The sequence below is a fragment of the Ceratosolen solmsi genome, unplaced genomic scaffold (assembly GCF_000503995.2).
Source record: "Ceratosolen solmsi marchali unplaced genomic scaffold, CerSol_1.0 scaffold30, whole genome shotgun sequence".
Lineage (NCBI taxonomy): Eukaryota > Metazoa > Arthropoda > Insecta > Hymenoptera > Agaonidae > Ceratosolen > Ceratosolen solmsi.
In genome coordinates, this window is record NW_011948421.1 from 771,873 (window position 1) to 795,858 (window position 23,986).

The window sequence follows — 23,986 nt, forward strand, 5'->3', positions numbered from 1 at the left end:
CTGCTCTTTTTTCTCCCTCGAATATAATTATATGCTCATTAAATACAACAACGCCGGGTGCCTTAAATTTTATATATGCATACTCTTATTCGAAAAAAGGTAGTAATTTACTTTATAAACACTTTTCGATGGATTTTTTGTTATTTTTTTGTTCTTTTTTTTTTGCGTTATTATCATTTATATATTTCGTTAAATGTTTCTCAATTTTGCTTTTTATATGTCGTTTGCGTACGTTCTCCTTATATCAAACACTCCCTATGAAATATATAGAAATATAATATGTATATCTCGTATGCCGTCGAGTGTGACGCTGTCTGTCTCACATGCATGTGTGCGTAGGGGCGACGAGCTTTCTCTTTTATGCGCTTCTTCCCTCCAATTTCTTATTCGTTTAACAGGTATCGCTTGTAACTCGTATATTGATGTGTGGCCTTGTCAAATATGCGATTTGTTCACTTATGCAAGAAATGATACTCCAGGATATCCTCTTCATCTGGGAAGGAAACAAAGATTGTAAATGATTTGAAATACGGACAAGTTTTATGTTTGTTTGGCTGATTCGTATATAGGGCGGAACGCAGACGTCGTTTATCTATTTAAATTGACATTGTTAAGCACAAACACCAATGCGACTGCAACGTTACTTGGATATATGAAATATTTTTGGATTTAAATTATAACAACTTTATATAATAAATATCAAAATTTTCGACTAAATATTGATTCATTTAGTTAAAAGTGTATTCGTTAAAATAGTTGTTTACTAAAGTATTTGTTAGTAGTTAAACACAGAATGTTTGAAACAAGTTAGTACAAACAAGATGAACGAGAGTAAAGGATTCGTTAAACATTGTTATTTATGATAATTTCAAACGATCTTTTGGTCGTTGATGCCTATGTCAAATATAAAGAAATATTATAAACAATATTGAACAATTTTATTGCATATCATAATCTTTGCATGTGTTTCGAAACATACAATTGTTACGTAAATGAACTACACGATTTAAATTAAACTAGAATTAATAAAACAATTCTGTTACTTTTTAAAAATAAAGAACAGAGAATACTAGCTGAATGACAAATATATTGAACATCAGCATACCGATTTGTTATAATAGTTAAGAATATTTTAATTGCATTAAATTTATATTCATAAGTTAAATCACATTAAACGATTGTTTGAAAAAGTTATTTAAAAAAAATTTAAAGATATTAACGTATATTATGCAGCTTTGAATATTCGATTAATTCGATACAGTTCAATTAAATAAATAGAAGAATTATAAAATAAAATGAAAAGAGATTTGTATACGTTGTGTAGCATCATACAAATACCGGAAAACGTTTAAAAAAAAAAAAAAAAAAAAAAAAAAAAAAAAAAAAAACACACAATAATTAAAAATTAATAGCACAGAGAGAAAAGTACAGACCGAATAAAACTATTAATATAATTGTAAAGTAAATCGTGTACATAAAGATTTCATATTGCGCATTGGTCGTAGTAAGTATATTATATATGACCAACCTTGAATTAGTAAGAAATTGTAAGACAATGTAACTGTTTTAGGCAGTATTTTGGCCGCTGGTGAAAAACTTAAGCTATGGAAGATCTGAGAGAAAGTCATTTGAAAGAAGTGATTTGAAAGTGCAGCACACAATTTCGATTCTTGCAAAAGCATTCATACAATGGCCAGAATATAACTGGCGTTCTTGTGGTATTGAGCATAAAGAGAAAACGGCCACACGAAATGAGGATGGATAAGAACTGTAAAAGAGCGTGCCATGCAAAAGAGACATAGAGGACGATCAACGTGATAATGTAAATAAGTAAATGCATACCATCTTTACCGTTGTCAAGGTCGGTCGCCTGCGTCTGGGTATCTTCTTGGGCATGCCGTACTGCTTTATTAGATCGTTGTGGATTGTACAGCAAGGCACAAAAATATTTTTACTGGATTATAATACGTGTCGAACTAGGAAGATTTATTAAAATTGAATCTTGGATCGTGCTCTTGTGCTTCGAGCAAAGCTTGTGTAGCAATTTGCCATCAAACCAAAATCAAAATGGAGAGTGCAACATATTGAAATCTCGTGTACTGTGCCGACGACGAATGTATGTTGTGTGCTTGTATACGCGTATGCACAAGCATATGCATGCATACACACACACACACACACACACACAGAGATACACACACACACACACACACAACAAAAACACACGTATATATATATATATATATATATATATATATATATATATATATACATATACTTGTATTTATATTTATATTTATATTTATATTTATATATAAATTTATAAATATATTTATATATTCACATTATACACACGTAATCCGTATGAGTGGACTGAGAGAGAAGTGAGACGAGAGCAAAGGAAGAAAAAGCAGTTGGATCGCTCGCATGCTTCAGGCTTCGTTGGATGCGCAACTTGTCGTTAAGGGACTTCCATCCCGTTCTGACGGACAAAAGTGCTGCGCGTTTGTCTCTTATTCCGCTTTTTGAAAAAAAAAAATATATGTTTGCATAAATGAGTCCCGCGGCGTACCACGGACGTACGGAGTGCAGACACCACGAATGCGCATGAATTCGGTCAAATACTGAAATTCGCGTTTGTCTCTTTGATAAAAATATCTTTAAAGGGGACTCGACTGCTTTCAAACGACTATGCGTCATGTGTCTTCACAAGAAATTCGATCATTCACAAAGAGTCGTTCGCTCCCGTTTTTATGTCCCGTTTTTCGTGTTTCGGAATTCTCTTATTCAACACAACTTGTTTGTTGCGCGGCGAATTTACTTGGAAAAATTAATTATGTAAAAGCGTTCGGTCGCTTAGAGACTACGCTCCGCCATCCGAAGCTAAGTCGTATTATTATTCGATTCGTTTTTATTAAAAATTTTCATTCAAATAGCAGACGATATGATTTAAGAACTGAAACGAATGATTAACGCTAGATTTAAAAATCTAAAAGTAAATGGACATCGAACGAAAGTATAACTTTAAAGCCAGAAATTTGCGAACGAATCCTACAAGTCCAGACATAATATAAAATGTTGAGTATATTTTACAAAGGGATATCATCGTGACATTGATGTCGATTATCGGCGATTCGTCCAAGCGACGACGAACAGCGTCTCAGTGCGACTTCAAGACGTTTCATATAAAAATAAAAAAAAAAATGCTTTACATATATGAAAACATGTCAATTACGTTATTATTCTTTTCTTGCTTTTATCGAAATGCATAAAAAAAAATTTCACTAGATGTAACGCGCGTTTTTTTATTTGTTCGTTTATTGTTGTTGTTGTTGTTGTGTGTATTAGTATTGGTGTGGCTCACCCTGAGCAGGAAATACTTTTTTTTTCCAAGCCTACAACATAATCTGTATTAAATCACTTTTATTGAAGGATTTTGTGATTCTCCTCATTTTCATTCGATTATTTCATACTAATTATGTCGACGACCATGGGCTCAGTAGAAAACGATCCGAACCCCAGGCTACATTATCATAATTAATTATTAGACGAAATTTTTTTTCATTGCATAAAGATAAGCTACTAACATCGAAAACATTTACACTTGTTTGACACAATTATAGCATCGAGGTCAAAAGTCCAATAAAATGTTTATAAACAAATAAAAATTAAGTTTCATGTTGGGCAAACATCAAATAATGATATTTTACAATTAGCTTTATAATTTGGCCTTACTAATACGATATTGACTTTTTACGTAGCGACTTTCAGCCCCTCAACTATCTTTTTAAGCCAGACGATAACATGAATACAATTTAACAAATATCATAAATAAATAAGCTCGAATGAGTTATATTATACTATATGTGCATAACTGTACGTGCATGTGTACAAGTGTGTGCACGCACAAACACATAAACGCCTATGTGCACACTGGCGCGCACGCCCGCACGCGCACACACAAAATTATATTTATAATGTTATAATTATCTTTACCGTAAATGGCAATAATAATATATGGCTAAAAAAATATATGCTACTGTAAATTTGATATTTGCTTAATTTTCATATTTTTATTGTTACTTCCATGTCCGCGGTGTAAATGCGTATGTGTGGGTGCTTGTGTGTATGGGGGAGAGCGCGCGTGCGTACGAGCACTCGTATGAGTATTTGTGGGGTTTACTTGTTGAATGGATGAATGCAATGTTGGTAGACAAAAAAAGAAAAACAGAACAAATGATTTGATATTTCTTTTCTTTCGTGTACAATTGACAAGATGAGCCGACCGAGGAAGAGTAATTCAACAAAAAATGTATTACTCGGGTGCACTTATCCCGGCAGCTAAACTAACAAATAATTGCATATTGCTTTCACTTGCAAATACCCGTGCGCCTGTACAGAAAAAAGAAAAGAAATGATGAAAGAAGTGGTATTGCTTAATGTATTAATGTATTTCTTATAGCATTTATACGCGTACGTATAATAAAGAAAAGAAAAATTTTCAATGTCCCGCTTTAGTTTTTGTTTTAATCGGTGTATTTAATTAAATTTCCTTTTTTTTTATTTTAAAAATAAATGCGTAAATGGCGGATTGAAGTTAATTGCACAGAGTTTTTATTATATATATATATATATATATATATATATATATGTACATAAACGTACGTATGTACGTGTGTGTGATTATTTACAATTGTACGGTTTTTCATTAAAATGCAATAATTAAGTTGTCTACATTTTACGATACAAAGCGACAAACTTATTGCTTTGCTGAACATTCAACATTCAATCTCGCTATTGAAATTCACCTGTGCATGTAAATTTATAATTATATATTTATGAATATATATTCAAAATTAATATTTTTTATGTAAGAATGTGTGCGTGTGCGTGCATGCGCGCGTGTACCCTTCGATCTCATCGATTTAACTCTTATTTTTTATCTCTCGAATCTCTCACTTATCGACATGCTATTTGAAACGGACCCGAATTAGCAAATTAATTTATACGCAAACATCGAATTTAATTTTCGTTTTCATTTGCTCATTGCTTCGGCGATTCGTTCAATACTTGATTGAGAAAAATATCCTTCACGAATATTCTTTGTGACTTTTTTTAAAGAAATAGCTGCCCCATTGTCGTGGACAATCCTAAAACGCAATTAAATGGAAGAGAATTAATGATTGTGACAATCCTCGATCGTATATCGAAGGGATATTAAACGAAAGGCGATTATTACTCAAACGTAAAAGTATAATATACTTAAGAAAAATGTGTATTTATAACATGAATATTTAATAGGCGCATGCACTTTTTCCCAGCAGTAAGAATATCTAGGATTCGCAAGTAAATATCGTGTTTCCGTATTAATTATAAAAAAAAAAAAAAAAAAAAAAAAAAAAAAAAAAAAAAAAAAGTGTTATTTACAATTAAAAAAATATCATGCTTTTGTGTGTGTAAGCTTCAGTGCTTTTGCATGAGGAGCCAACGACATATTGTTGTGGCCGCGTGCTAAACGGCAATGATATAATTCGTGCTTCTATCGCGTTCCGTAAAGGTATGCTATTGGCCTCTTACTATTACATTACAAATTACAAAATTAGAATGAGTTTTAATGCAGTTTATGTATGCTTGATTATTCCCAATCTTTCAATTTCCACTATAAGTAATGGCAGCACAAGTATTCAGAATATTCAAGGGGTTCGAATTGTAAATATGGATTTTTATCAATTACATTATCATCAAATGATACATCATATGTCCATTTCTATTAAGCTCATTACCACACAATTCATAAAATGTAAATTGTTGATTATATGCAATAAATGTTGCACCTCCAACGTAATTTTCTATTAAACTCCCTTTTAATAGAAAGAAGACTCTTGATCATTAATTCAAATTAAAATTAAAAATAAATGAAATTCCATAGATTTATTACTTACTTTTATATGATCGTAATTTAAGATTGCGTAATAAATGTTTATTAAATATGTATAAAGTAATTATGAATGTTATAATATATCACTAACAAAATTTCTTATATACTAAATGTCATACATTTATATTTATATTTTATAATAAAATATATTAAAATATATGTTTATGTAAAAAATAAAATTTCTATTAACATTTCATAAAGTTATTCCTTTTCCATTTTATTGGAATCAATAAAACATTAAAACTACATAAATGACTATGTATGTATCAAACCCCTTTAATATCAAATGACTATAATTTATGGCAAGTTCAGAAATTTGAGAGTTTTAGTGCTCTATAAAAGAAGTAAAGAAATAAGAAAAAGGAGATTTCAAACTACAACTAGAACACGTTTTCGAGCCAATTGAACGGTCAACGATCGTCCGTTACATGCAAAGACTTTTGAGGTATAAAATAAGACTAATGATATATATATATATATATATATATATATATACACACACACACATATATATATATATATACATATACATATACATATATATATATATATATATATGTGTGTGTGTGTATATATATAGTATATGCATGTATATACATGCGAGTCAGTGAGTGTGCGCGCGCGCGCGTGTGAGTGTCAGCCGGTGCGTACCATCCGAATATCTCTTCATCGTTATAAATGCGTTAATAAATTAATGAAACGAATGACTTTTATCAGTTTATCTGTATAGGCTGGTGCGTACCGGCTTCCAATAATAAACACCATACTCCTTCAAAAATACTTTTTTTTTTACAATAGGTAGTAATTTAAATGTGTGCGTTGGACAACCTGATATACAATATAAAATGTAAATTCTGCATATCAAGTTTTAGAGAAAAATAAATTATATTTTAGAATTCTACAATTACGAGAAAAACGCACGTGAGGCTGGTGCTTTAACCACGAACCAATTGGGAATTTGCATTTAATTTTTTTTCAATTGAATTCCTATGTTTAGTTAAGAATTTAATAAATAAGAGTGGCAATTGAAAGCGACACACCTCGAATTTCCTTTGCCTTTTAAGAAATTAATTGTACTTGAATCTATTTTCTATATTAATCATAATAAAATTTGCTAATATTATTGCTTTTCTTCTTCATATTATTTACACAAAATTTATTAATATTTATATAAAATATTCATTAAAGTATATATACATTTTGTTACGGATGCTATTTTAAGATCTGTTTACATGAAGAATAATTATGACTGAACTTGAAACTTGCACCAAAGTTACACTAACTATATGGACTAGTTTAGAGACCTTGTATATTCTGCAAGAAATAATTATTGTCATATATTTAATTGTCATATATAAAATATAAATTATCAACTTTTAAATGATATCTCACAAAAATTAGATCAAAGTTAAATCAATTTCGTTTCATAGATGTGAAATAGGTGCAAAATTTTAAATTAAAATAAATTTAACCTGATTAAGTTTTTATGAGACTGTAAGATGAATTTATATACTAGATTTGAAAAGTTAGTGTAGAAAACTTCATTTTTTCTTTATGAAAAAAAAAAAAAAAAAAAAAAAAAAAAAAAAAAGGAAAAAAAAAAAAAAAAAAAAATAAGTAAAAAAAAAAAAAAAATTTTATATAAGCACACATAATAATAATAATAATAATAATAATAATAATAATAATAATAACAATAATAATAATAATAATAATAATAAGAACAACAACAACAACAATAACAATAATTATTATTATTATTATTATAATAGTAATTGTAATAATAATCATAATAACAGCAACAATAATATTATTAATAATTATAATAATAATGATTAAAAAAGAATATTAATAATAATAAGAATAAGAATGATATTAATAGTAATGATAGTAATAATAATAATATGAAGAATATAAAACACTTATCAAGCCACTCTTCTTTGTACCGAGCTCTGCTTTATACTAAAGTATTACAACAAAAACTACACAATTAACACTTACATGCGAAAATTAAATTCGCAATACTATGATACACGGACACCATCATATACATTTATAGTATTTATTGTTTAGTAGATGTATAATGAAAAAAGTGATGCGTATTTGACAACTTGATTAATTTATTCTTAATTGTATTCCTTAACAAAATGAAAGTACATTATTAAACAAACGCTTAATCATTATGGATCTTTGGTTTCAAGTTTCAAGTTCGTAAAAAAGACACATTCTCAAGTCTTTTTTCAAGGAATACTTTAATTTAAAAAAAAAAAAAAAAAAAAAAAAAAAAATCGTTTTTTTATTACATTTGGCAATAATATCAAATGATTCTTTTACTGTATGATGATAAAAATTATCTATATAAATCACGTGTGTACAATTAAAATGATAAACAAAAGAATTTGGTAAATTCCGATTTATTTCTTTTTCTTTTTTAGAAGAAGAAGAAATAAATAAAGCTCGTACTCTCTAAATTCTTGAAAGTGAAAAACATACTTTTCACCTTTTTTTGCACATTTCAAGTATACGCGTACATAACAGAGTGGCTCAGTAAAGATTCTCACCGATACACATAAACCAAATAACAACTTGCGAAGCTGAAAAATTCGTCAACAATTAAAAAATAAAAAAAAAAAATAAAAGTAAAAAAAAAAATAAAAAAAAAAAATTAGAGAAGATAAAAAGGTACAAAATAGAGGGGGTGGGGGGAATAGTAAAAAAACAGAAAAATGAAGAGACATTTACTTAAGAATTCAGAGAGCATACCTTATTTTTGTTCGTACACGTACAAGAGTGCGAGAAATAAAATCCGTGAAAAAAGTGCGAATTTGCGATTTTGTGTGTGATTGTGTGCTTTGGAGGTGGGAGAGAAGGTAGTAGAAGATATCCCCCATAGGCAATCTCTTTCCGCGCTACTCTCGCAAATCCCCAATTGTTATCAATCGACGATTGACATAGCTTCGAACTGCGTCAAGGGTAGATTGTCGTCCGCGCGTTGAAAGCGAAACCTCCTCAGGCATTGGGCTCGGGACCTTAAGGCTACACGACAACAACACCAGCAACGTCTACATGACATCGACAAAGAATTCACAGGGATTGCCCATCGCAATGCGAAATGACTGTCTACTACCAGATAGATCTTGCTGATTCTGCTGCTGTTGTTGTTGCTGTTGTTGTTGTTGTTGTTGTTGTTGCTGTTGCTGCTGTTGATGTTGTTGTTGCTGCGGTTGTAGTTGGATGCCGAGGCCGAGGCCGAGTCCGAGACCGACACCGACGCCGACGCCACCGCTGCCGCCGCCGCCACTGCCACCACCTCCACCTCCGGAACCGGTCCCCGTCTGCACCGACTGCTCGGAGCCACTGCTACGACTTCGGCTGCCATTCGATCGCTTGCCGTTGGAGCCGCTCCCGTTGCCGTTGCCGCTACCGATACCCGTCGTCACTGTCATCGCCGTACTCTTCGGCATTGCCGGCACCACCGGCATCTGCAGTTCTGATTCAGAAGCAGAACAACAAGACTTTACATCATGTATGGGCGCCTTGAATATATGATCGCTACCCGCGCTGCTCCCTCCTATAAAAGTATAGAGAAAAATTTCGTCTTGACGCTTTCGTTGATAGCCGCTCGTTCGGAACCGCCCATCTTTATAATCCCCGTCCGTTTAAAATTTCCTTTCTATACTTAAACGCGCTTGGTATAAAGCGAGTGCGCAATACAACTTACTGCTCCTCTGCCAATTATGATTAAGTATTTGCCTTCACCACACCACACGACTCTCAAAGCTCTAAGAATCGCTGCCCCATACCATTATATCGAGTACGCCATCTAATTTCACTATATAAAAAATAAAAGGGCTACGTAAAGTTTTGAGTGCAATAGATCGAATGAAAAAGCAACAGCAGCAGTAGTGGTAGCAGTGATAATAATAATAGTAGTAGTAGTAGTGTTAGTGGTAGTGGTAGTGATAATGATAATGATAGTGATAAAGGTAGTGGTAGTGGTAGTGATAATGATAATGATAGTGATAAAGGTAGTGGTAGTGGTAGTGGTAGTGGTAGTGGTAGTGGTAGTAGCAGTGGTAGTAGTTGTGGTAGTAGTAGTAGCAGTAGCAGTAGCAGCAGCAGTAGCAGCAGCAGTAGCAGCAGCAGCAGCAGCAGCAGCAGAAAATTTAATACTTGAGACTAACTTGGCTAATAAGCAAAAATTTCATATATTTGAGGGAATCTCCAATTTCCACCACCAATATTATAAGTTTCAATACCTTGTCAATTCCACGTCTTGAATGATCTATTATTTTAAATTGCAGTAATGCTCAAGAACCATCAATTCCATAATTATAATTATATTATGCATGCTAAGAGCCATTTTACCTTAAGCCTACATTATAAAATGTATGTAACATCAATAATATTTCATCTGTTTAGACTATCTGTTTATTATTCATTAGCACGATATCGTAATTAGAAATGCATTATAAATTTACTCAATGTATTTTTTTACAAAACTGTCGCTGAAAATTATAACATTAGCATTAGCATTAGCATTGCATTGGTAGTTAAGCTAATAATTATATAGTTGATAAACGCGAGGGCTGCATTTATCTCACGCTATGCTATTCAATCAAAATATTTATTTTTAGTGGGCAAATTTAATCGCGATCGTAAATTCTTTTAACTACGGAACGATTTAATATATAATACATAAGCGAAGAGGATAAATTTATTATCTTAATATTATGTCCTTAAAATTTAACAACATTCGGACTATTTTAAAAATAAATAATATGCCGCTTGTTACCGGCATTTTACGATCATAAATAATTCCTTTGGATTTCCTAACAATTTATACCCAAAAGATAAATAGCGTTTCATAATTAACATAATAATACAAATAATACAATAATAATATAAATATAATAATTGCACGAGAAAAATTAAAAATTGGAAAAGTTATTTAAAAATTTTTCTTCTCTTGCTAAATCGAATTCCCTTTATTCATAATTTTATTATTAACGCACATCTTCAACAAGCATATTAAAATAATTTATAAATATCGATTAACTATTTCATAGAACGTAATATAGCGGATAGTTGATTTTATTTTATATAATTAAAATTTTTGTTTAATTACGCACTTTGATTATCCGATTTGATTATTAAAATAATGATAATTTCATTAACGAAGTGATTTCTTCCGTTATTTTCAACATTCATTGATCCATCATTTTTTCTAAATAGCGACCAACTCCTAGAAGTCGTTGGCTATATTTTTTTTAACTTAAATATTGTTTATTCTTATTAAACGACCGATCGTTCATTAAGTTAGCTTATTATATAATTATAAATTGAAGAGAAAAAAAAATATTATAACATATTATATTAAATTAATAGAGTAATAAACTCTTTAAATTGATCGATTAAGACACGATTTATGTGGCAAACACGAGTAATGAAATATATTAGATCCCCGCGCTATTATAATATTATATTGAATTATTATAGATAAGACGAAATTTTTTGCACAGATTTTCACAAATTTTATAATGTATTATATAATGTATTATTTATATGTAAATTTTTAAGATAAGCAGCTAATTTACTACCATAAAATATCTTTTATAGGTACTTTCACATTTTATTATTATTATTTTAATACTATTTTTCAGCACGATGTTTTATTAAAAAAAAAAATTAGACAATAATACAAATAAATCTGTAATACGTGTGGCCAAAGTATACAAAAATTACCGTTATAAGTGTAAAGTTAATTTTCGTCCATATCAACAGCTAAAGCAGAACTTTCTATATTAAATTAGGTCTTTGTTTAACGCTATGGGGGGAAAAAAAGAAATGAAAAAAAAAAAAAAAGAACCACGGCTCTATTCCAATGCAGATTCGGATAAAGTAAATTTTATCAAGTGAAGGTATAAGAGAGTACGACAATCTGCGAGATCGCTGTGCATCAATACATTATTCTACAAGTGCGCATAGTCTAGCCAATAATGAATGTGCATGTTAAAGTGCCGTAATCTCGAAAGAAATCAATCCCCCATCCATTCGTCTATTCAAAGTCCACGTTCATTCAGTCAGGAGAATACCTGAACCACTGTGAAGACTCTCCTCGCGATGATAGCCGTAGACCGTTGGCTCGTTAGTGAAGTTGAAGGGCATGGGACTGTAGCCGGTGGCCGTATGGGGCGCGTAAGTCCCGGAGTAAGGCATGTCCCAAGCGCTCGGCGGTGGCAGTGGCCCGACCGTGTCGCAGTCCAGCTTCATATTGCTCATCGCCGAGCAGAGATCTCCGAATATGTAATAGCACTGCTCGGAGAAGGTGATCTTGTTGACGGTGTGCCTGATGAAGCCGGCCTTTAGCATCAGCGAGGCATACTTCCGAGCGTCGCGCCTACAATCGGATATAGCATGGTTCAATTAGATAACGACTCGTTTCAATTTTTTCACCGCATTCATGCGTTTGCGAACGAAACGAATTATCCAAGTAAGATATGCTGAAAATCTGTTTTGAAATAAATAAAAAAAAAAAAAAAACAAAAACAAAAACAAAAACAAAACAAAAAAATAACCAAACAAACAAACAATGTTGTCGAAAGCCAAGTATTTAAATAAAAAAGTATAAATACTGGAAAACAGATTTTAAGCAGATTTTAAATTCAACGGAGGGGAAATATGAAAGCCGAATATTGGATGGATAGAGCCTTTGTAAATAAAAACATGTGGTAAAGAGTGTCGATTTGATAATACTGACCTGTCTATAAAGCCCTTCACGTGCGTGTGAAGCCAGTCAACGACGTCTGCTCCGATGAAGGCATTGGGTATGGTGATTTTGAGCCACATGCGGTCGCGTATCTCGAGGCCCGAGTCCGGTCGAGCCATGGCTCTTACAATCGTTGGCATTTCTGTATTTACGGACAAATCTAGCTCGTCGAAGGGCCCTGAGAACAAATGCATTACTGCCTTTTTAGTAATATTGCCGATTCTATCAACATCCCGACCAAAGATATTTCGGGAGTTTGCCTTCTCAAATCATTGGAATGCGTAGCTTTTCGCGCCGGATTCCAGCTGATTGACTTTTCCAAGTATGAAATGTCCTGTTTCGCATGCATTCATTTTATTTCTACGAAATTTTTATTTATTTTTAATTTACACATTCACTTTGTCCTTTTACACTCAATATGATTTCGCTTATTATTGAGATATTATTCGATTTGAAAAATTTTTTTCCTAACGAATCGATGAATATTTGAATTCTTATTTACATATTAGATGCGTAAATCATAATGGAAGATCAACTAATTTAACTAAGTATGATTTGTTTAACTGCTTATTATTATTTGTTGTTCAATAACGAAATATCATGTATAATAAAAGACAGCGATTTTTTTTAATTATTATTATTGTTATTTATATATTACAGTATTACAGTATAATGTTACGGATTATTTTTCAATCGTGAACATTTTTATTTATTTATTTATTTTTATTTTTATTTTTTTTTTTATTTATTTATTTATTATTTTTTTTTTTTTTTTTTTTGTTAAGAACATTATTGTTATACAAAATTATACAAAATTGTTATACAAAATTGAATCTTAAAATGAAAGTCAGTAAAAACTGGCTTAGGAAGTCTGCAAAGAGATAAGAAGTAAATAATCGAGTCACAAATTGAATAAAAAACGACTTGATACAAGTATATAGAAGAAGAAAAAAATACGTGTTATTTGCAAGCAATACTAAGCTATGATTGAGATTGGTAAGGAATGAAAGAATTATTTAATCCAAGTTATTTTAAATAAGGATTGATAAACTATAATTGCAGCAGTAGAATATAAAGGAAAAGAAAAATGAAAACAATACAGTACTTTAAGAGATATTAAATTATAATGAATGCCGCAAAAGCAGCATAAATATATTTTTAGAGAGGCAATTCAATCATAAAAGCAATAATATAAATGATAAGATTTGATAAGATAGGTAACAAAATTTTAATATAAAATAACTGAAAGAAGAAAAAATGCGATAAAAATTATTAAAAAAAAATATTGGAAAACAATTGAAATTGAATTGGCCTATATAGTATTCATTTATCTTTGGAATTAATGAGAAAATCGGAAAAAAAAAGAACAATAAATTTGGAAAAGCATTTGATTAATAACGAAACGACAATTATATTTCCGTGCAATATATTACAAATGTTACAGATTTGAGAACATTTATACTGAAAAATTCAGATTTAAAGCTTATACAGGCGCGACCGATCGAAGCAATCGATAAATCTTAATTATTAGGTGTTTATGTATATTGTAAGGTGAGAAAGGAGATGGAAAAGAGAGGCAACAAACATAGCAATAAAAATAATCGGCGAAACGTTGTGCATAATGAACAAATGCAAGAAAACTAAAATACGGAAAGCGTAAAGGTGGTTGAAGAAAGGTAACTTACGCTCGGTATCGGGTAGCGTACTGGCCAGACTGCTCGAGGTAGAGGTAAGGGTCGTCGCACTAGGCGGTCGAGGTGGGAAGCCCTCGCCCCTGATGGCCGCTGTGTGTGCCACCCAGGCGCCAGGGTCAATTGGTCGCACGGGTTCCGTCCGCGGAATCGTGAAGTAGCCCTTGGGATTTGGATCCCAGCACTTGGCCACCACCAATTTTATCGGCCTAAGACAATGCACAATGCACCAATGGATCAGCGCTCCTCCCCCAATACATTAATTGGCCCTTATCTTAACGATTTGTCAACTTCCATTTCAATATCGGTACTGAATGCAATTTATCTGCAACTTGATTTACGGCCACGAATTTTCGATACCTCCTATGCTTATGTTTATTGCTTTTTCTTTTATTTTATCTTTAGAAAATCTCTTTCCAAATATATAATTGAGCCCAAAAGCTCAGCATTAAACGAAATTTAGCTTTGTAGACGGGGTTCGAGCTATTTTATTTATTATTGAACTTATATTTTTCAATATTTTCACAATCATTTAATTATTTAATTATAATATTTAACTACGCATAATGTATGTATATAATAGTTGTTATTACTGACCAGAGCAATCGTGACAATTATTGGTTTGCTTGAATGGTTTTTTTCTTTGTACTATCGTGTGTAAAATCATTGTGATAACGATCGAGGCTTAATTATATTTCTAATAATAATATCCGCTTTAAGCTTATGTATTTATAAATATTCATGATTTTAAATACATACCCTGGCTTTTGTACAACCTCGCGCAGCACTCGTACCGCTTCGTCATTGGACATATTCTCGAAATTTATATCATTCACTTGAAGTATCATATCGCCTGGTTCTATACGGCCATCCAGGGCCACTGCACCACTATTTGTGAGAAAAGAAAAAAAGAAACAAAAACAAAAAATAAATAAATAAATAAATAAATAAATAAATGAAATCGTTACAAGCGATTGATCAAGTATTCACAGTTTACGATATCTCTAACGGAGACATTGCAGATAAAAATTGATGGTGTCTCATCGTAACAATCAATTTATGATTTAATTTTCTATATAGTCGTTGATAATAACGAAATATCGAAATGTAAAAGGAGAATTATTCAACACCTCGTTCAATTCCGTAAATAGATCTTTTCTTTACCAATGAGAGACCTTTAAGTATAAATAACATAGACTTTGAAAACTTTTGCTTATTCAGATAATAAGAGCTCTGTACCAAACGAGATAATTAATTTTACAGAACTGCTGCGGGAGGCCTACTACGCAATTTGCGTCGATCGTTACTAAAAATTTCAATCGATAATTACCCTTTCATAATTGAACCAACGTAGATTCCACCATCGCCGCCTTTGTTACTTTGTCCTACGATACTAATACCGAGAAAATTGACAGTGTCCATATTTAACGAGACGGTTATAATATTAAGGGACATTGTGCTATCTGTAATACTGCTGAATGAAGATGTCCTAGACATTGGTGGCAACCTGTGTCGTCGACGCCTCTGCGGTCTACGTCGATCTGTCAATTAATAAAAAATAATATTATTGTCGTACGTTCGTTCAGTAACAAAAATATGTCTATCGATTAATCTTTATTTATGAGACGATAGGATTTTTAATTATCTACCAACGGCTCAATAATTACACATGCGAATTGCAGAAGCAAATTAAACGCACACGTAACTTTTCATTGTACTCAATTGTATGAAATTATCGATTCAGATGGAGGCAAACCATAATACCCCGTAATACCTCGCGATCTCTCCCTACCTCCCCCTCCCCTCCCCTCCCCTCCCCTCCCCTCTATCCCTCATGCTCGAGAAAAATAATTCAGCCAAAATAATAAATAATTTACCAAGCGTTGCTCGATCAACTGCACTACTCATATTGGTGTGCCTTCCGGTTGTCGAGGTTATACGGCTACTGGCGTCATCGTCCGATTCTAAGAATGTCGTCGTTTCCAGGTCGGAGCTTAAAATTGATGCTGTTTCGTAACCAAGCGTTGATCGATGTTTCGAATGGCCATTTATGCGCAAGCCTGCAAGAGGAAAACGATTTTTATGCCAAAGAAAGAGAAAAGTGACTCGGTGAGGATGGTAATGGCCATTGCGCAATATATTACCATTGTATTTGTTATATTTTTCGTATTTGTCCGCGTGGTGCCTCGACGATTTGTGCAAGTGATGACCCTGCCTGCTGCTAATGATGCTCTCGGTCTCGGTGAGGGTATCGTCGTGGGACAGAGACATCGGGGCTCGATTCGTATGACCCGGTGTCACGTGATCCACTCTGTCGTGCTTCGGGTCCTGATGTGGCACCGTGTCCGTGCACTGGGACGCGCCATCCGATACGTTGCTGCCCTCCGCCGAGACGAGCTGCAATTTACGGGTCGTTCGCATTAGCATTATTGGGCTATTGCATTTGGTCAATAATAAGTTTACTCGGTGGCCGAGCAATATTTACCCAGGAGACGACTCGGCCATTGAAGCAGGGAAGATGCGCGTCGTCGTCGACGATCTCCTCTTTCACGACGCTAAAAATGACACGTGATACATTAGTTTAAAGGCTAATAGTCATTGGCGATTGAGCGACGGATCGATATTAATCGCCAATGCATTCGAGAGACTGTTTACGTCTACGGCTTAATAAACATTCACATTTCAATCAATAAATCGTAATTGTAAAAGAATATTCCATGTATAGTTAAGCTTAATATTCTACTTAAAAAAAAAAAAAAAAAAAAAAAAAAAAAAAAAAAAAAAAAAAAAAAAAAAAAAAAGAGAGAGAGAGAATAATCGTATCTATAGCTTAAAACTAATGATAATTTTAATTGACATTCGCATGGGTGGAATGAGATTAATTAATTCATCGAGAGATTGAGGATCTGTATAAATTAATTTGTTGAATAGTTATTGATATCTAATGGCTATATGTATGAGACGTCAACTCCATAACGATAGATGCAATTGGGAAAATATTAGCCTGTGAAAGATAGTTTTTTTTTTTTTTTTTTTTGAAAGCAAAGAAGAAAAAATAAAAACAAAAAAAAACAATCATTTAAAAGATAACAAACGTGAGAATGTACATTTACTGTAATTAATAATGCAGTATGTATTTGAATGTGCATGCGCACACCCACGACCTGTCGGCGACAGACATACAAACCATAAATAATTAATTAAAATATCCGTATGACATCTTCGTATTAAAAATCTCTTGCTCAAGCAGTTAATAATAAAGTTGAATAAATTCAATTTAATCGACTACCTTACTACCAGAATTTGTATAGAGTAAATTTTTTCATATATAGTTTTGTAATTTTAGTCGGCTACACTTACTGAAAATACTCGATAATTATTATCATAATACTTTACAAAACTTTTTCGACTATCACGTACGCTTATTCTATATTCAATAAATGTCTAGGCTCGTCAATATAACAACAAAATAATCACAATAACAATATCAATAGCAACGGTTATAATAAAAGAGAAAAATAAGAATTCAAAAGCTCATACATTTTATATAAAAGAGCGAAAAATAAAGGACATGTGTATTAAATATTCATCAAAGATAAAAGAAATTCGCATTCGTTCCGCTTTATCAACATGAAAGCTATCCTAGAAGAAGAAGAAAAAATAACTCCTGAATTCTATTTGTGAAAAAGGAAAGGTAGGTAGAAAGGTAGGAAGGCTGGATGGGAGGAAGTAAAAACGAGATAAAAGTAGAGCACAAAATTTCTCCCATTTTTTTTTTTTTTTTATCTCCAACGCGCACAGCGAACTACGTCATTGATAGGACTTACAGTTCGACGACTTTTTTCACCACATAAAAACAAAAGCGTCCCACCGACGAATAGATCTGCCCTGGCATACGTCGCTCGAGCGTGGCAATGTATTTCGCCGCAAAAAAAAAAAAGGGGGGGGGGGGGGTGGAGGAGTGAAAAAAAAGAAGGAAACCCGAGGGGGTTAAGACGAATTTTTTGCGCTCATTAAAACATTACATTTGAGCGGACGCCCAGCGTTTAATATGCACACATTGATACGAACGCGTGGAGCTTTTAAAGACTGCGCAAACGTCGCGTCAGGTGGTGGCAAAACAAAAGCTAAAGGTCAAAGCGTTTTCACATCCCTCCGTCACTCCCTCCCTCGCTCCATCGCTCCCTCCGGCCACCCCCACTCACGCGACTTCTCGACACCCTTCTTTTCCGAAAAAAAAAAAACAAACAAACAAACAAACAAACAAACAAACAAAACAAAATACAACAAAACAAAGAACACGATAGAGCGAGGGTGAGTGAAAAAGATAAATAATAAGAAAGAAAAAAAAGGAAGAAAAAAAAAGGAGAAGAAACGCTAGAGATCAAAAGAGCCGGAGAGCTCGTATCAGCTTTGGCATCTCTACCCTCCCGTACACACAGGGGATGTGTGGGCCGCTGGGGATGGGGGAAGGAGCAGGAAGGAGAGGAAAGCTCGAGCGAATATCTCGTTGCTTTCGTGTATCAAGCCCCTTGCGCACGCTCAAACGGTACGATCACAAAGAACGCGGAGACAAATATTCGCTCAACGCATGTGAAGTCGAATGAAAGGAGTAGGACTCGCGAATGCCGGCTTCGCGCGCCGCTCCTCCTCTCCATCTTTATTCGCCTCTGCACGCACTTGGGTGAATGCCACTAGAGCCGAGCTACGGTAAGGAACTCCTCGGCCAAGATATGCCACTAGCATCCCAATTAAAACGCAGCTCTCGCATTCCTTTGAGCATTCATTTTGACATCGACGGAACGCACAAGACACGCCGCGCCCATCGCTTGTCCCACGTCCGACGACTCTCCCTGAACGCTTAACGCACCCTCCTCTCGTTTCCCGGATAAGTGCGTCGGGGGGTTGTTGCCGAGGAGGCCGAGTCCCGGCCGTAATGCCCGCTTACGCAAGAGCAGCCAGTACCGGTAATAACCGAGCTCGCGTCTTGAGCGGAAAAACGAGGTGTTAATGGAAGGGGGCATTGTGATTCCGGGAGGGGGCGGAGGTGGGGGTGCGAAGCTCGTTCGCCCGTCAAGCTTTAATTTGTAGCCGGCGGTAGCATTTCCTTTACGCTTTTCGACATTCATTTACGAATTAAGCTTCAATAAATTATTATTATTGTGTTATTTAATTGTGTTTTAGTTGTGCCTTAGCTGTACTTTAGCTGTACTTTAGCTGCTCGCGTTCCATGTTGTTTGAGATTTCTCTTTCAATGTCTCATTCAGTTCGCTGCGATCCTACGCAACTGTTTATTGATAATTTAACGCTACTTTAACGAAAATTTATATGAGAATAATAATTGCTCTTAAATCAAGCTCGCGCGTTGAGATATTTAAGGCTTTCATCGAGTCTGCGACAGTCCGTTAAAAATAAATGAAATCTTGTCAATCACTAATAGATTATACGAAGAAATTCGTAATGGAAGTGTCGCTCGTTGTCGAATCAATGCGTGATACGTCGAATGCTAATTATTATTCATCGTGTGACAATGATGACAATATATCTTCCATATCTTTTGTATTTTCATTCATTTTCATCTATCTAATGACAATTTTTTAAAGTAAATAATAAATAAAATAAAACAAAAACAAAAAAAAAAACTCGTCTCTATTGTCTGTACGATACTTTATTATAAATCATTATTTCGTAAGAAACTTCGAGTATAGATTTAAAGTTTACTGAAATTATCTTGAACAATAAAAACCGTTGAACTTTTTATAGTGTTAATGCACGTGCATACAAGCTATGACCAGCGATTTTTTATTGTGCGCGTGCACACAAAATTAATATTACTCACTATCTCATAAGTAAATCACGCTATTCCATTTATCTGCTTTATCGTATGTAATTGTTATAAGAGTAACAGTTTAATCCTATTAGGCGATAAATAATTAATTTTAGAGAGTAAGGAATTAATTGATACATTATTACATAATTATAAATGTTAATTAATTTGTTGTTATGCTTAGGCATGGAGTACATGTGTGCACATTTATATTAACACATCTATGAAGTCCGTGATGCCTGTTTTTACTACTGAAATAGCGTCTATTTTCGTAAATTATAATTGCAGTAGCATTATTTAAATGTTTCGCTTCCTGTTACAAGCCATATACACTAAGCACTTCCTGCATTTTTTTTCTTCTTTTTTTTTTTTAATTTAATGCTTAATTTTATTAAAACAAAAAACAAAAACAAAAAACAAAAAAAAAAACAACAACAAAAAAACAAAAAAAAAAGGTAGTTTAAAAACGTTTACTAGCAAAACATTAAATATAACGTGAAAACATCGACTGTGTATTTTGTAAATTAACAGACACAAAGGGAAAATTTTTATATATAAGATTGATTGGAATTATATTAAGAACAATAACTGGGATTATGGAAATAATTAAAAAATATTGTTCTTAATAAACAATACACTGTTTTTAGAAATTATTGAATGGTGTGTGCAAGTACGCGAGTGGCCACATGTTGTGTATAATCAATACAAAATTAATTGCAGAATTTAGATTTTTTTTCCTTCTCAGCCTTTTTTATATTTATTGCTCATTCATAATTCTGATGCAAATATATACTACCTCCATTTAAATACACATACATATGCACGAGGATATTTTATCTCAATGTAAATAATTCATATTTTCAATTATCAATTATCAATTTTGTAATTTATCCTATTATCCTCCGTAAAAATTTATTTTTGATTGACATTTTTCTCTAAATTTCATGTCTTATGTAATAACTTTGATTACAAATTATTGTCCATTTATAATAAGTAACTATTATTATATATAAAATATATTATATTCGTATTATTGAATTGAGTGAATTTCCACATAGTGTGTAAATCTTAAAATAAAAGTTGCCAAAGCTTTCTCGAAAATCTGGAAACCCAATAAAATGGTACTCTCTATACATTTGAGTAAATTCAATGTTTTTAATAACAATAAGATTTTACAGTTTAGCATTTTTAGAAATTCATTGTACACAAAATGGAAATACACAAGGATTTTTAATTGATTAAATTATTAATTGAATAAATTGTGTCAATGAATTATTAGCATATGTTGGTTATGCAATTTCGAAAGAAAAAAAAAAACATTTGCATATTATTTATTGCTTTCTAAAATTTATTGATCTACTTTTAATTGATAATTGGCCTTACTTAAATTCAAAATTCTTAAGTTTCTTTCTTAAATCAATAATCGATAATCAATTAATAGAAAAAACAAAAATAAAGTATATTCTAGAAGTTAATTAAGTTCAAAGAATAATAATTTTTTACTATAAATATACATTTAATGATTTTTCGTCTTTCTTAGTAATTGAAATTCTTGCTGTATAATACAAGTATCGTTAACTTGTTGAAACTAAGCATCGTTACTTGCTTCAATTAAAAAAAAATTTGATTATTCTCTTTTTGTTCCTTAAAACTTGATAAATGATCTATGATATACAATATATATATATATATATATAGGTTATGTACATTTATACATGAATAATTAAATTTCAAATTTCATTTTAATTAATTGTTTACAATTGGTATTATATACTTTGTTACTTCTTCATTAAGAATGAATGATACGTAGTATAAATACTGCTATTACAAAGATAACAATAATTATTATTTTATTTTGAAATTTATCCAATTAAACAGTATTTTAATCTTATGGCAATTAGGAAAAGAAATACAATGGCCATCTAAAAAAAAAAAAAAAAAAAAAAAAAAAAAAAAAAAAAAACAAAAACAAACAAACTTTTCTCGATAGTTTATATTCAGTGCACAGTTAGTCGAAAGAACAGAATCTACAGAGTTGAAGTATAGTGTTTTTTATGGCGTTACTCCACGTCATGAAAAAAGCAGCAGAAATAGGCACGTGAAGGCGTACGAATGAAGTTAAGTAGCTCATCAAGTTTTCATATTTCCATAAATAAATTTATGTAGCGAGTTATTTTCTAAAGGGATATTCATTGTTCGAGTGCTAATAAAATAGATATTTGTATTGTATGTAGATAGAAGAATTTTTTTCTTACGTTCATATATAGTATCATATAATTGAACGGAAGAGCTAAAATTAATTTAAAACACACACACACGAATATTTTTACGTACATTTTAGATAAATATTTTTTTAGTCTAACCAACTATCAACTAGACTATATTTATTCATTAAAATAGCAATAATATTGACAATAAACGATAATCTTCCTTTTAATATTGTATTTAAATTAAGCAGACATTAAAATATTAGCTCATTAATTATGAGCTGTAAATGGATGGATGAGTTTGTTTTAAAAAATATTTAAATAAAGTCGATACACAGCATTGGTTACACTTATTCAATCGTTGAATATTTCGATTCCCGAACAATTGAGTTATGCAAAAATTTCTTCTTTCTAATATGACTAATTTTAGGCCTATTTAAGAGACAGATAGAGAGAGAGAGAGAGAGAGAGAGAGAGAGAGAGAGAGAGAGAGAGTAAATGGTTTTCTCATTATATAACAGTTTAAATTGAGGAGGCGCAAATTTTGAAATTTAATGTCAAAATCCTATTGAAATAACACGTTTATAAGGTTGATTTATCAGTATATTCAAAATTCTTTCCAAATGAGATTAATAGAAAGTCGGCAATTAATTTTTTAACTATTACATGTCCATTTTCGCAAACATGTCTTAAAAAATATTTGGCTTCTTTTAACTTTAAGAATTAGTGGTTTCTTGTCCATACAACAAAAAAAAAAAAACGCTTAAAGATGCTAAAACTCTTTCGATATACATCTCGAGAGAAAGTATCGTTGAGATAGGATTGAATTACAATTATTCGTCGTCGTCATCGTCATCATGAATTTCAGTTGTAAGGCTTTATTTAAATTCCAGTACGATTCCCGAGAATCGCACTCTCGCAACTACGATTACGAACGACAAGTGTATGAGATGCCACGATCGGAAAAATTATTCCAGCATAAAAGGAGAAATCAATGAGAAGAACAAAGGTACGAGGATGTCTCGAGAATGTCTAAAATGACAAAAAATGCTCGGCTAAATCGCAGTCGGGCACTCTCGTGAGCCTGGCAGATGTAGCAAGTAAGCAAGCAAGCAAGGAAGCAAGCAAGGAAGCAAGCAAATAAACAACAATCAAACAAATAAGCGTATAGAAGAGAGAGAGAGAGAGAGAGAGAGAGAGAGAGAGAGAGAGAAATGTATAAGTAAGCCGCACGCACGCACGCGCGCACTCACTCACCCAAAATCGTCGTCCATCGACTTGAAAAAGTACTTGTAGTTAGGCCTGTTGAGAACATTCTTAAAGTCAGCAAGGGTGACCCTTTCCGGCGAGATATTGAGTTTGACGAGATACGGCGTTTCCTCGTCGTCGATATGATAGATGATCTTCGTCTCCTCCATGGCTTGTCCCCCTCGGCTTTCGAGCGCCCGTTGTATATCCGTGAATATAAGGGGACGTAGATGGTGGAGAAGGGCGGGACGGAGGGAGGGAGGGAGAATTAGAGAGAGAGAGAGAGAGAGAGAGAGAGAGAGAGAG

At 32.6% G+C, this 23,986-nt stretch overlaps 1 protein-coding gene across 1 annotated transcript; it reads right to left on the bottom strand.

Annotated features, from left to right (window-relative positions):
• Positions 1 to 327: 327 nt before the first annotated feature.
• Positions 328 to 23,943, bottom strand: dsh (Segment polarity protein dishevelled). The gene is made up of 13 exons (XM_011498373.1): positions 23,690 to 23,943; positions 16,884 to 16,953; positions 16,543 to 16,795; positions 16,276 to 16,458; positions 15,729 to 15,939; positions 15,158 to 15,286; positions 14,393 to 14,607; positions 12,699 to 12,903; positions 12,034 to 12,338; positions 9,211 to 9,509; positions 9,066 to 9,102; positions 1,843 to 1,905; positions 328 to 493 (listed from the first exon to the last, which is right to left on the bottom strand). The coding sequence occupies exons 1-13, from the start codon at positions 23,848 to 23,850 to the stop codon at positions 453 to 455; spliced, it is 2,172 nt and encodes a 723-aa protein (XP_011496675.1). The 5' UTR covers positions 23,851 to 23,943; the 3' UTR covers positions 328 to 452.
• Positions 23,944 to 23,986: the final 43 nt, after the last annotated feature.

Excerpts from the sequence above, each read along its gene's own strand:
- dsh (XM_011498373.1), bottom strand. The coding sequence starts at position 23,850 with ATGGAGGAGACGAAGATCATCTATCATATCGACGACGAGGAAACGCCG. Across the intron at positions 16,459-16,542 it reads AAAATATAACAAATACAATG|GCTTGCGCATAAATGGCCAT; the intron begins GTAATATATTGC and ends TTCCTCTTGCAG. Across the intron at positions 14,608-15,157 it reads GAGGTTGTACAAAAGCCAGG|GCCGATAAAATTGGTGGTGG; the intron begins GTATGTATTTAA and ends GCATTGTCTTAG.